We start from the raw sequence: 14,734 nt of genomic DNA on the forward strand, positions 1-14,734 counted from the left end.
CGGAGATAATACTGCAGCATGCTGCAGTTTTATCTCCGGCCAAAAAAACGGAACACTTGCCTGAATGCCGGATTCGCCATTTTTTTCCATAGGAATGTATTAGTGCCAGATCCAGCATTCAAATTGCCGCATTGACAGATCCGGTATTCCGGTCTGCGCATGACAGACCTTTAAAAATGTGAAAAAAATAAATACCCGATCAGTTTTGCCGGATGACACCGGAAAAAAGGATCCAGTATTGCAATGCATTTTTCTGACTGATCAGGCATTTTTCAGACTGATCAGGATCCTGATAAGTCTGAAAAATGCCTGATCAGTCAGAAAAAATGACATGCGTTTGCATACAGTTTGCCTGATCAGACAGGCAGTTCAGGTAACGGAACTGCCTGCCGGAATCAGACAACGCAAGTGTGAAAGTAGCCTTACACCAGTTTGATAAATGACCCCTTTGTGTTTCATGCACAGAAAGTGCGCATTGTCAGGGCAAGAAACACGTAGGGTATATTGAATAAAAACACTTTTATCCATGTATCCCTTGTCTTATTATGTGTAATATTTAAGTTTCATTTTTAATCACTTACGAATTTCCTTCACGCAGTCAATGACCAGTTGTTGCTCCTTCTCTTCATAAGTTATGGTCTCTGATGTCAGGTGAGAGGCCTGAAGCAGAAGAGGCAAGGAAGACGAACACTTGTCATTGCTTACCGGAATGTGAAAATCTATACATACAGTAGCCATACTGTCTTATCACCGTAGGAACATGAAATCTGGGAAACGCACACAAATCCAAGCATCTCGTCTCCTACTCCGTTCTTTATAGTCATGTTAAATACACAAAAGACTCCACATGGGACAACCTAGCCCTTAGTTACCTCCTCTACTGTTTTTGGGTAAGGTGAGAAGGGAGGGGTATATGGGTCATAAGAAATCATTGATTTAAAAAAAATTAAAAATTTAAAATGAAATTTATACTTTTAGCATATAACACTTTTCACTAAATTTTATGCAAAAAATATTTCTACTGATAAAAAACACACACACACACAAGAACACCCACTATTTTTAAAGGGTATGTTATTTTTTTAAATTTACTGTTAGATATATACATCTATGCATCGGGAGAGGCTCCGGTTACACTACGTTGTAGGCTGATTTCTGTGTTCATTTTATTTTTAAGACAGATTCTCTATCATACCTGCTTGCAAAGCTGCAATTTAAGGGCTCGGTGGGCATTCCCTATGAGGAATTCTAGTTTTCTGTCCCTCCATCATTTCAAAACTTTAGACTAATGGCCACATTTATATTTATGTGGCGTGAAAAAGTCCCAAACTCCACATTTGCGTCTTCCTAAATGCCACCCCCTTGCAAAAAGAGGGGTGTGTGGTGAGGGCGGGGCCGGTGGTCCTGACACATTGGTCATCTTCTAGGATGAATCTCCCCCTATATGACGGTCACCGCCCTGCTCCCTTTTTCCCACATCTGAGACACTATACAGCTTTGAAGCCTTCTCCCTGAAACAGAACATGCGGTGTGTGAATAATACTGCACTGGACAAAGACCTCCACGGTGCCCAAGACAAGGTTAGCGAGAAAGAGGGAACTAATGCAGGAGACTACACTATCACACAAAGGCCCTGCGCAGCCGCAAGAGGCAGGTCATTTATGACCAGGCGCAGGCTCATCATAAATTACATGCCTCTTCTGGTAGTCTGTAGCCCAGTCTGAAATCTATGGCAGTTACGAATGGAAAAAGTGACAATGACATTTAAAAAGTTGCAAAACCGGGTTTTGTGACTTTTTAATGGCAACAAAAGGCATAGGAGAAATGATATATTTCCCCCAAAGTTAATTTGCATAGGACAGGGATCAGCAACCTTCGGCACTCCAGCTACTGTGAAACTATAACTCCCAGCATGCACACCTACTTCCCTTTTCTTGTAACTCCCACAGAAGTGAAAAGATGATTCTGGGAGTTGTAGTTTCAGAACAGCTGGCAGGTCCGAGGTTACTGATGCCTGGCACAGGAGTAATGCCATCATTCATTGTATACAATCAGAGCGATTTGCAAAGTTGCTTCATTCTTTTTATTTTGAATTAACAGATGGGCACAAACATGCCCACTATACTGAAATGTGAAACACACCGATACCAGCTGACATTCTGCTAATCCGACTCCACATTTAGTAAGTGTTCACACCTGTACCTGAGAACGTAGAGAAAGATTCTCCTCTTCCAGCTCTCGCAGTTTGACGTGTAGGTTATCCAGCTGCAGCAGCCCGTGTGTGAGGGTAAAGGAGTCATTGGAGCGCAAGGGGGTAGAACAACTGGAATCCGTCTCACTCTCTTCTGAGGCAATGGAAACCACCCTAAGCAGGTCATCCTTCTTGGTCAGCTCATGCTGGAGCTGATTCACCTATACAGAGGACAAGGAGTTTTCGTGGATCAATAAACTGATGAGCAATAAGGCATTAATGGGATTTAATTGGACTTGTTTATTTTACACACACAGTAAAAAGGTTTTAAAAGGGGGTTTTCCCAGAAACTACTGATGACCCATCCTTAGGATAGGTCATCAATATAAGAACAGTGGGGTCCAACTCTCGGCACCCCCGCTGATCAGCTGTTTTCACAGACCCCTGAACCATGCACTGGAACTACACAGCCTCATCCACTATGTAGTGGCCTTGCCTGGTCACTGCACATACATACATACCAAGTCCCCGAAACTCTGGCTCCATTTGGCGATCTTCTGGTCTCTGGCCTGTTTACTTCTGGCAGAGTATGGATGGGGTCACGTGTGCCACTGCAACCAATCACTCCCACTACTGGGTCACATGCTGCTAGGAAACATGTCACTGCTGAGGCCAGTCATTGGCTGCTGCAGCATCACACAACATGACTGTACTCCAACTAGTAGTAATAAGGCTGCGGATCAGAAGACTGAGATATGGAGCTATATTGGCAGGGAGCCGGTATGAATTTTAATTAGGTACCACAAGCTCCAGGGGCTAGGTAAAAATGGCCATAGTCCTAGAAAACCGCTGAGATTTAGTTTCCCGTTACCAAAAATTAAAGGCAACGTATAAGACTAGGTTCACACCACTTTTCAAACATGTATCATAGAGAGTCATAACAAATCCTGTATAACAGGCTAGGACACTAGTATGGACAGTCAGTATACTGTAGGCCCCAAAATGGAAGTTGAAGCCGTGGATAATACTTAACCAATGTAATAGAGATTTATGGTTGCATTTTATAGACTTCTAAACACTCACATGATCTAATGCCTGAGACAGCTGTTCTTCCAAGGACTCATTCTGCTCCGTCAAGATGTGGTTCCTTTTCAGAAGGGCCTGTCCGATGCGAGCAGCCAACTCAAGGTCTCGGTCTCTCTGTACAAAATAAAAAAAATATATAAAATTTAGCTTTTCTACCTTTACTCAACAGAACGCCTTTTATCTGTGTTACAATGCTGGACAGGCATATCATCCACAACACATATATACTGGATTCATACTGTGGATGGACATACATGCCTTGGCCAGTGCATAAAGAGTACTATATACACACACATACGGTACATGCATATACTGAACCCAACGTCAGTTCATTCCTTACCTTTAGAGAAGCCAAGGTATCACAAATACATGGTAAATGATTTCTACATGTTACATTACGCCTGGATACATGGTTACCATTCTCCTATTCACAAAAACGAGATTTTTGTATAACTTACCAGTAAAATCTCTTTCTCGCTCTTTCCTTGGGGGACACAGAAGACCTTGGGTATAGCTCATCTCCCTAGGAGGCGTGACACTAAGTGAAGACTGTTAAGCCCCTCCTCCACAGCTATACCCTCAGCCTGGAGAGAGAGACTGCCAGTTGCGTGTCCAAGTAGTGAGAAAAGGCAAAGTCGAAAAAGTGGAACCAACAAGCCAACTACCCAAAGGGTAAAACAAACTCGGAAACAGTCAGAGAAGAACAAAGAATGGGTGGGTGCTGTGTCCCCCAAGGAAAGAGCGAGAAAGAGATTTTACTGGTAAGTTATACAAAAATCTCGTTTTCTCGCCCAGTTTCCTTGGGGGACACAGAAGACCTTGGGACGTTCAAAAGCAGTCCAAAGGGGGAGGGACCACAGCACCAAGGCGAAGCACCCGAAGGCAACAATAAACCGCCGCCTGCAGACCAGGCGGCCCAAGGCAGCATACGCCGAAGGCCGAGTATGCACCCTGTAGAACTCGGTAAGGTGTGCAAGGAAGACCAGTGACCACCTTACAAATGCATGGCCGAAGCCTAATGCCTCCGGCCCAGGAAAAACCGACAGCTCTGGCAAAATGAATGGTGACACCAAAAGCAGAACCCTGCCCTTGGTGCGACAACCACAGCAAGAGCCACACTGAGAAAGCGGAGGAAAGCCACCCTGGAGGCCCTCAACCCTTTGCGCGGACCTCCTGGGAACACAAGAGACCGAACGTCGACAAGAGTCGGAGATCTCCAAGTAAAAAACTGCAAGGCCCAAACAACGTCCAAATCGGTGAAGTGTCCGTTCCCGGGGGTGGAAAGGGGAGGACGACTGCCTCAATGAAATGAAGGACAAACACCACCTTCAGAAGGAAGGAAGAGACGGAATGGAGAACAGCCCTGTCCTGGGGGAAGACAGAAGGCTCGGAACAAGAAGGGCCGCCACTCAGGCACCAGTCAGAGACACGATGGCTACAGAAACCCAACCGTACAGGACAGAAGGAGTAGAGAGGACTTCTGCAACGGCTCCAAGGAAAAATTGGAGCGCCAAGAGCCCAGTATGTAGTTCCCAGGACGGTAACGGAGGGCAGTACAAAGGAACCCCAGAGCCGCTCCATGGAAGAAGTTCCTGACAGGCCCAGAGGGTCGGGGAACATTGAAAGAGGAAGGACAGGAACGACACTTGATACCTCAAGCAACGGAGTCCCAGCCCCAGGTCCAGGCCGGGCTGGAGAAAGACAGAACCATGGAGAGAGAAAGGCAGAGTGGGGGAACGCCCAGCTTCCCACAGAACCCCAGGTAAAGTCCTAAGTCCTACCACAGATCCTGGACGAAAACTCGGCTAGAAGCGAACACTAGCGAGCTCACTAGAGTCGCCTGGGCAAGCGGGCGAAAACCCAATGATCAGTAACACGGGCAGAACGGTCGGTAGAACTGGTCCCGTCGGCCCCGAACAATGTTGTCCCGTATCCACCCGGAGTGGGGGAGCAAACGGACAGGAACCGAAGGGTCCGCCCAGCAACCGCCCAAAGCCAGGACAAGACAGGCTAAAGCCCAAGCCGATGTAGCCACCACAGGAAGACGGACTAAATGGTAGTCCTCCCAAGTTACCGAGAAGGTAAATCCATAGCAGAAACATTGCCTAGAATGGAAAAAACGCAATCTGCACCCAGCGGGAGGACAGAACGCGGTAGACCCGTTAGATAGGTACACAGCTAGTACAGTCAGTGTGGACAAGACACCAGAACCATCCACCTGAACAACCATGCTCTTCCCAGAGGGGAGGGCAGAGAAGGAACATCCTCTGAAGCGTGGCCGGAACAGAAGCCACATCGGAGAGATCCGTACCGAGTGGGAGCCAAACAGAACCGGCGAGAAAAGGCAGTCGAGACAGAGGCCGGGATAACACCCTCCAAAAGAAAGGAGGAGTGGGCATAAAGAAGCCATAGGACAGCTCAAAAGCAGAATCCCGCTACACTGAGACGCCCGGTTCACCGCTTCGCAGAAGGCGAATATCCTGAAGAACTCAAGGTGGATGTCCTCCGGACCTGGGTAAGCGAGCACCCAAGAGAAGTTGGGTGACCTTCCCAAGAAGAGCGGCCCGAACCTGGTTAGAAGGAAATAGTAGTAGGCGAGGGGACCGTAGTCCCGCCAGAGCCAACATAGAATGCGAAGGGCGCTGCAGACAGCACTCTCGACCATGTGACCACTAGCGCAGGGAAACAATGCTGCGGGAAGACGAATGGGTACGTGTCTAGGAACCACGAACACTCCCCGGCGGAAGGGCCAACGAAATGAATGAGCACCGCCCAGCTCGGAGCAGTAGCGAGCAGGTAGAGGCCGTCTACTTATATATAAGGCATTCATTTATTGTTTGTTGGACAACACCTTAGGCTTACACAGGTGGACAGAATGATCTCTTTAGAGAATAGTGCAAGGCTTGCTGCAAACACCATCTCCCAAGAGAAAAAAATATGTCGCAGGAGGAAAGGAGGGATACGTACGAGTAGCCCCGTAAGCAGTGAGAAGGCCAACCCACCTACGGGACGAGAAGGTATACACGGCCCAAACAACGCACAAAAACGTCCACTCACTGCAAAAATATCACTCAGCGAAGGCCAGCCAGAGTGCCACAGTATCTACGGAAGTGCAAAGTGCAAACTGAAAAGGAGTTATGCACAAGACTAGTATGGTATGCGATGGAACGCAAAACTGACCGCCCCGAAAGGGGGGAAATGTACCTGGCAAATTGCAGTCGGCAAAGGTGCAAAAGCCCGCCCCAAAAAAAGGGGGGAATGCCCAAGGCCGTACCTACGTCAGAGAAGTAGGGCATACCATACTTCGCCCCGAAGGGCGCCATGCACATAGCCACACAGTATCCAGCAGGAATGCAGGAGGTCCACCTAGTGAAAGGGGGACATGCACAGGGCTATCCTAGCATTAAGTGAGTGTGCAACAACTCACCCAACACCGAAACTTCGTGAGAGTGTAACTACTCCCAATGAAGGGGAACATGTGCAAGTCCAATACGGCACATACAAGGACAGCCTTGGATCTCGTGAGCGTGCAAAATTCCGCCCATGGAATGAGGGGTGGTCACGCACAAGGCCAGCACGGTATCCAATGGGAGCGCAAGCGATCCACCCATGTTAGAGGGCCATGCTCAAGGCCAGCAACGTATCCGGTGAGAGTGTAGTATGCCGCCCAGAAAAGAGGGGGGGGGGGGGTCATGCACACGGTCAGCATCGCATCCAGGGAGAGTGCGATCAGTCGGTGAGAATGTGTGCATGTCACCTGAAGGAGGCGTGCCCATGGCCGGCAGCGAATCCAGTGAGAGTGCGTACACCGCCCACGGAAGAGGGGTCATGCATATGGCCGGAAGCGGATCCAGTGAGAGTGCAAGCACCCCGCCATGTATGGGGTTCATGCACATGGCCAACAACGTACCGGCGAGAGAACATCACCGACCGAGGGAGTGTATGTATGCCGCCACAGGGAAAATCCAATGAGAGTGCATCATACCACCTATGGAAAGTGGTCATGCACATGGCTGGCAGTGAATCCAGTGAGAGTGCCAAATGCCGTCCACGGAAGGGAGTCATGCCTATGGGCGTCAGCGAAATCAGAGAGTGCAGCATTCCGCCTATGGAAGGGGGTCACGCACATGATCGGCAACGAATCCAGTGAGAGTGCAGCGTTCCACCAATGGAAAGGGATCGTGCACATGGCCAGCACCGTATCTGGTGAGAGTGCAGTATTCCGCCTAAGAAAAAGGGGTCATGCACAGATCGCAACGAATCTAGTGAGAGTGTAGCGTTCCGCCTATGGAAGGAGGTCGTGCACATGGCCAGCACCGTATCCGGTGTAACTGCAGTAGTCCGCCAATGAAAGGGGGATCATGCACAAGGCCAAACCGTAGCCAGGGAGAGTACAGTATCCCGCCCAGGAGGGGGGTCCCGCACATGGCAGTACCATAACTGAAGAGGGTGACGAATGCTGCCTACAGAAAGGGCCGCATGCACTTGACCAGCGCCGTATCGTGAGAGAGGGCTAGGAGGGTAAAATGACCCTGGCAGCGCCGCAGCCTGGGAGTGCGACATGCCGCCTAGGGAAGGGGGGCATGTACTGACATGAGGCTGCAGCGTCCTGCGCAGCCCACAAGTTATATATATAAAAAATTTTTTTTTTTTTTTAATATATATATATATATATATATATATATATATATATATATATATATATATATAACAGAAAGGGGAGCCACCTACAGGAGCACTGGGGGGTTCCATACAGGCCCATCTGAAGCCGGCCTGTACCCAAAGGGTTAAACAGGGATCCGGCCAGGAGGGCGGCGCTGCGATCCCCTGGGGGCAGCCATACAAGCCCATCTGAAGCCGGCCTGTACCGCGGCGCTGCGATCCCCTGGGGGCACCCATACAGGCCATCTGAAGCCGGCCTGTACCCAAAGGGTTAACAGGGATCCGGCCTGGAGGGCGGCGCTGCGATCCCCTGGGGGCGGGGGAACCTCCCGGCGGGAAGAATTCCCGCCTGGAGAAGTTCCAGCCCCCTCCAACAGAGGCCGGAATTTTGCGGCCTAGTAATTGTAGGCCGTGAAGCCGGGGCCTAAATTATTAGCGGTGCCCGGCTGACCGGGGCCGCACAGTATTCAAGTACCGGCCGGGGAACGAAGCGGCGCATGCACATGCCGGCCGCGGGTGCCCACCCCGCGGGCCGGAAGAGCCGGGGACCCGGATAGAGCGCCTGGATCGCGGCCGTAAAGCCTGCGGTGCCCGGCCGACCGGAATGTTCCGACGGTCGGCCTGGGGCTGATGAAGCATAGCGCTCATATTGCAGGCCGCGGGTGCCCACCCCGCTGCCCAGAAGCGAGGACCCTGCGCTCGGCAGCCATTTTACCCATGGAGCGGGCCCTGGCTTATAACAGCGCACCATGTGGCCAACAGCCACAACCACCTTGCCCTTGGGCCGGTGCCCGTGAGGGCAGAGGAGGGTCAGGAGCAGCAAGGCTCTGGCCCTGAAGCAGTAGCCGGTAAGAGGGAGGGGGACCCTGAGACCGGGTGCCTGTGAGGGTGGGACGCCTGCATAACCCCTTTGTCAGGGGCAGCTAGTTGCGGACCTCTGCAGCTCCCCAGGCATTCTTCTTGTAGGGAGAAGGGTGCCAATGACCTATGGAGGCCAGGAGAAAGGGAGCAGAATGTCGCCCTGCGGCAGCCCAGGGGCCAGCCTAGGTCTAGCAGGGACAGAAGGGTCCATAGGCCCAGTATAGGGTCAGGCACGCAGGAGACCGGGGGGGACGGGGACGTTGGGCTGGAGAAGCCAATCTCTCACCATAGACGTCTTCACCCTCGGTCCGTTCCAGCAGGGTCGCCCCTTCAGCTACTGGCACCGTAGTGGCAGGACGCTGGAAGGGGGACTTGGCGTGCGGGCGACCCTTGCGCTGGCGGGATGTAGGGGAGCTGGGCTGCCCTGATCCACCTTGCCTTCTGTGGGGGAGGCAGCCGTGCGGGTGACCGGCACTGGCGCAGCTCAACCCCGGGAGAAACAGAGAGGTCTAGTGCGTCTCTGTTGTCCCTGATGATCTGGAACAAAAAGAAAAGAAAAAAGTAAAAATCTAAAATTTAAACAAGGAGAAACCAGCCCTGCAGAGCAGGGAGTGTCTTGCCTCCTTGGACACTAAGCAAAAAACTGGCAGTCTCTCTCTCCAGGCTGAGGGTATAGCTGTGGAGGAGGGGCTTAACAGTCTTCACTTAGTGTCACGCCTCCTAGGGAGATGAGCTATACCCAAGGTCTTCTGTGTCCCCCAAGGAAATAGAAAATGTATTTCTTGGCAGTTCACTTTTAAGTACGGATTTTGGAATTCTCTGATTACTTCGTCGGGGATGAAGGTCGTTTGCCTACCCGGTCTTTAAATAGACTGCATGATATGTGCAGTCTCCAAAAAACCTGCAGCTGCTGTGTTGGAAGTCCTGTCCCTATAATGTTCAATGACCTGCTATAATATGATAAAGAGGTATTATACCTACTATGAATGAAATGCCACCTTGACGCCTGGTAGATGGGCCCGACACCCGTTTGAAAAAAAATAGAAGCTCTTTGCACACATTTTTGATCATTTATAGTAGGTATGATACCACTTTAATTTAGTATAATCCCTATTTCCCAGGTTTATTGTTTGCATGTGAAATGTTGTGCTGACATACTTGTTTCTGTTTGCAACTCTGTAGCAGGTCATGGAAATAATGCTGCTGGCTGTAAATGCAAGATTTTTAAATCCAGATGATAACCAAAGGATTGCAGTCAAAATCAAGTACCCGCATCGTTCTCAGACTATGCATATGTGTCCTCCGGACCGGAACGATGTGGTATGTGCCTTGTACAAGAGCCTCACCTCTGTCAGCAGATGGGTTAGCATGTCGGTATCATTGTAACTTCTTGTCATCTGTTCTATTCGTTCTGAACCAAGAACTGAAATATTAAATGGAACAGAAGGTTAGGTTCACCACGGAAGGTGTTCATCAGACACAGAGAACATGCTAACAATTATGCATCAATATACTTCAGAGCGGTCCGCAGAGTCACGGGGCAGAACATGATCTACCTGCAAACAGCTTTCACTTTCCCATATTCTGCAGACAACTGATAAGACAAATGAAATAAATTCCTAGTGGATCAATCAGCAGACGCCACATTCACTTTCACCTGTCCATTTGGCACAGCCGGTCACATAAATTTCAAGCTGCCTCCCTTATAATACAATGAGAGCAATCTTATAAGTAAAGCCTTAAAAGCCTTTTCAGAATTACAAGAAAACTCCTCCAGTGCCCCCAAATATGATAAAATAGTAATGACCACAGGCCTCAACGGAGCGGGCCAAGTGGTGAGAATGTTCTTTTACTGTTTTATCATGTTTTTGGAGGCACCAGGAAAATGTTCTTACAAACTTTTAAAATTTCTGTCCAGTTTATTAGAGAGCATACTTTAGTCACTTAAGGGGCAACCAATTTTTATGTTTTCCTCCATGCCATACCTTTTTTTACTTTTCTTTTCACAGAGCAGCATGAGGGCTTGTTGTATTTTTAATGGACCTTAAAATTTACCATAGCATGTTTTGGGGAGAGAAAAAAAAAATAAAAATAAAATTCTTTGTTGGGGAAAATTGAAAAAAATATTCCACCATTGTTTTTTGGGCATTGGTTTTATGGGGTTCTCTAAGTGCTAGAAATGACATGAAGAATTTATACTGTAGGTCAGCAGGATTACAGCGATCCCAAATTTATGTAGTTTTTATTGTATTTTACTACTTTCATAAAAAAAAAAAAAAAAAAAAAAAAAAAAAAAACACTTTTGAAAGAAACATTCTACAGATCTATTTTTAATTCCAGGGTGAGCTGTAGTTTTTATTTCTACCGTTTTGGGGTACATATGACTTTTGAGCATTTTTTACTTCATAATTTTTTTTCAATTATGGCATTTACTGTATAGGATAAATGCTTTTATAATTTAATATTCCGAGGAAGCCCCCTCCCTCGAACCTCTCAGATGCCAAAGTTGCAACTTGATCAAGGCATCTTAACGTTTAAATGACCAGGATCGGAGTTCTCTCTGATCCTGGTCATTGCCAGTGGGCGTCAGCTGTATTATACAGCTGGCACCTGTCATGTATGGAGCAGGTTCAGCAATGAAAACAAAAATTTTATGGATGTGTCGACACAACCTAAAGTTGAAAGTATCAGGACAGTGTAACGTCCCTGCGGATATCCTATTCACTTGAGACATGTGAACTGGACCACTAGAACTGCATCCCTTATCCACATCACTAGTTTGTGGACTGTTCATCTCCGTCTGGGATGTTACATTAAAAACCTGTGATCTCTGATAATGAGATTCTAGAAATAACCATGATAACAATGTTTCTTTCTTTTCATTGCTTTCATGTTCTACTGGCCTACAGTGCAAATCAAAGTGAAGAAACAATTACCTTGCGTTCCTCGACTTGCTTTACAAGAATCATCATATGAAGAGGAGGGAAGTTCAACAAAAGCTTAGAAAAGACAGCAAAATAGAAAGAAAGGAAACACGGGAGATAAGTAGAGAAGTAGAAAAATGCTTGAAAAACAGATACTGTTAGATGTACTAATAAGGGGAAATATCTCAGACTGGCATTTTACGCCAGTCTTGAATTCCCCTGCACTACCCGACGACGAGCCTAATTTATGACGAGGCGCAGGTCTCTTCATATATTAGGCACATTGTCCGGAAAGCTGCCATAGATTTCTGTCTTCATTTGCACCTGACAAAAGTCCCCTTCTCATGTAGTGTCGAGGGCAGTGCAGAAATAGCACTTGTGACAAAATATGTTTCTAGTGGTGTGTAAGAGACTTTTTTATGCCACTATATCACCCCCTAAGTGCAGTCTATTAGAAGTCTTGTAGGGGCAGTTCTCATCAGGTTTATCCCTGCTGAGCGGGATACGTTTAAACAGTATTCATATACCTGAAAACAGTATTCATATGTCTTAGTGACTATTGTGCCCACCAAAAAAAATAAAAAAATATTGTAAAACAGACGGAAAGTCAAAAGTCGTTTAATATTTTGGGCTCAGTTAATGTGAATGGATCTGCAGAGGGCTATGTCTGAATATTGTTTTCAGGTAAGCAAACGTATCTCCCCTGCGGAATGCTCAGCGGAGAGCGAATACATGATAGAGTAATACGAACATAGGAAGAACAGAGAATAGATTGTAGTCAGCCTTTCTATCCAAATAAATCCGAACCCGGGCATTATTCTGTGAATATTAAAACGGAATAAAATTATTATAAATGTTAACAATTTTTATGAACGAAATTCCAAATGAATGTTGGAGATCCCAGTCCACAATTATTAATGTTGGGGGTCAGGATCTTCAGCAATGAACGTACTGTGATCTATATGAAGTATCATTAAAATTGGGGCATCGCTAAGGGACACCCAGACAGCTGACCTAGTGGGTACCCAACACACTGGTGCTCTTTATGTAGACGCCTATACAAAGTCCTCCACCACACGACAGCAGCTATAGTACTAGAGAATAACCCTCATCATCACTAATCATGCGATATACATACAACACACTCACCCCGCAGACTGACAGTATTGAAAATGTCCTCGTTATGATTAAAATCCGGCTCATCGGTGTCCATTATTTCGGAGCACAGTGCTTTGTGTTGTAGAACCTAATTTCTGTGTGGTTAGTAAGGTGCTGGGAGATACCTATATACAGACTAGTGTACACATTCCCTCCGGCTATAAAAATGAGCCCAACCCAGTTCTGAGGAAAAACATCAATAACAGTCTGCGAGAAGATATGCCTTTATTATCGGCTACCACTGTAGATCATTTATTCACCATATTTATTACAGAGATTATACTCACAATGCACTGCTCATCTCCCCAGAAAACATAGGGTTAAAGGACTCCCAGCAGTGCCTTATCGGAACATTTACTAGTTCACTTCTAGTCGCACTAATCTGAAGATTTCCACTTCACTTGCTGAGTTACATGGTTAGAACATGAGGTGCAAGATTCTTTAAATATCTAGACACCGTCCGCATGAGAAGTACTTCCAGGGCTACCATTTTTAGAGAACCACTCAAGGTATAGCAGGGCAATAGAGGTATATTCAATATACATATGTATTCATTTGGCATACTTAGGGGTCATTTAAGAAGCTAAAATATGCCTAAATTGGGCATATTTCAGGCGCAGATGGCGGCGCAACGGTAAGTTGCTCCGCTATCTGCGATTTCGCCCCGCTCACACCAGGTCTAAAAGTTGTGGGTGTGGCGAGGAAGGGCCGTCAGGCCTGTCTCATTCGCCATTTTTTACGCCTGTTTTAGCTGTAGAAAATGGTCTAAATGTAAGACATCGAGGAAGCTGGCTTACATTTAGACTGGTGCTGGATGTGCCGAAGTTATGGATAGGCCTGCGCCTCTTTATAACTTAGGCGATTCCTTTGCCAACTTTGGGCCTTTACTAAGATCGGTGTCTGAAACGATGGTCTTAATAAAGGTGCCCCTTAATGTTTATTATTCAATTCTAGAAACCAACCAAACTACTGGAAATAAGAGCAAAATTGTCCTTAGGCTAGCTTGGAGCACATATACTACTTACTATTAGTGGTGAGCCATCCCTCTGCTGCATCCAAATTATGGGAGAAAGGGTTTTATGCAGACTCTCTTTTATTCACTGTTAAAAGTGGTTGTCTCTGATGAGACAACCCTTTTCAGAATGCGTCCCCCTGGGGTGATCAGTTAACTTCTCCCACTCCTCAGCCAACCAGGCATTGGTACTTTTACATGGCAGACATTCAGATGAATCGCATTCACAAGGAAAGCTCAAGTCCAACAAAACAGAGGCGATACCCTGATTTTTGGTCATAAAAGGGTTCCCAAGCACGGTGACCTCCATCTCATGGTTCATATGGCCTAAAAAAGACAGGGGTTGCCTTGATAAAACAAACCCTTTAACGATGGTCACCTTTTTCTATAAACTTAAAGGGGTCGTCTTCTAAACAGTAACTCTGTAGTCCTATTCTGGAATAGGGATGTCATAGAGGTCCTGCTCGAGAGCCCATCTACAGGCCAGGGCAGAGAGTGACTCCCATTCAGGCCTAAAGTATCTACAGTCCCTGACAAAAGTCTTGTCGCTTCTCTATTTTGTAGAAACTCCTGCTATTAACCTGACTTTTAATTAATCAATTGGTGTTAGAAATAGCTCATATGAAAAGCTAAAGCCCTCCCAAATGATGTTTAATGCACTGAAATAAATTAGTTTCACTGAAAAAAGATTTATCATTTAATCAAGACAGAAAGGTCAAATTTTGGCAAGACAAAAGTTTTGTCGCCTATACAGAAATTGAACAACTTTACTGCAAATCCAAAAATATGTCAGCAAATTAAGTAGTGGTGCTGTGAGATCCAAATTTAATATCTTGTATG

The 14,734-nt window shown here is 46.9% G+C and overlaps 1 protein-coding gene across 3 annotated transcripts in view; it reads right to left on the reverse strand.

Moving 5' to 3' along the window:
- Positions 1 to 14,734, reverse strand: part of TRAK2 (trafficking kinesin protein 2) — a 79,478-nt gene that overhangs the window by 23,507 nt on the left and 41,237 nt on the right. Inside the window, exons 4-8 of one of the 3 annotated variants that reach the window (XM_040441889.1) lie at positions 11,737 to 11,799; positions 10,147 to 10,223; positions 3,275 to 3,391; positions 2,203 to 2,412; positions 582 to 660 (exon numbers count right to left, since the gene is read on the reverse strand). In XM_040441889.1, the coding sequence (XP_040297823.1) occupies positions 582 to 660; positions 2,203 to 2,412; positions 3,275 to 3,391; positions 10,147 to 10,223; positions 11,737 to 11,799 (546 nt within the window). Of the gene's footprint in view, positions 1 to 581; positions 661 to 2,202; positions 2,413 to 3,274; positions 3,392 to 10,069; positions 10,091 to 10,146; positions 10,224 to 11,736; positions 11,800 to 14,734 lie in introns of those variants that run through there. The other 2 variants (XM_040441890.1, XM_040441891.1) reach the window with 2 other exon arrangements.

The sequence above is a fragment of the Bufo bufo genome, chromosome 7 (genome assembly GCF_905171765.1).
Source record: "Bufo bufo chromosome 7, aBufBuf1.1, whole genome shotgun sequence".
Lineage (NCBI taxonomy): Eukaryota > Metazoa > Chordata > Amphibia > Anura > Bufonidae > Bufo > Bufo bufo.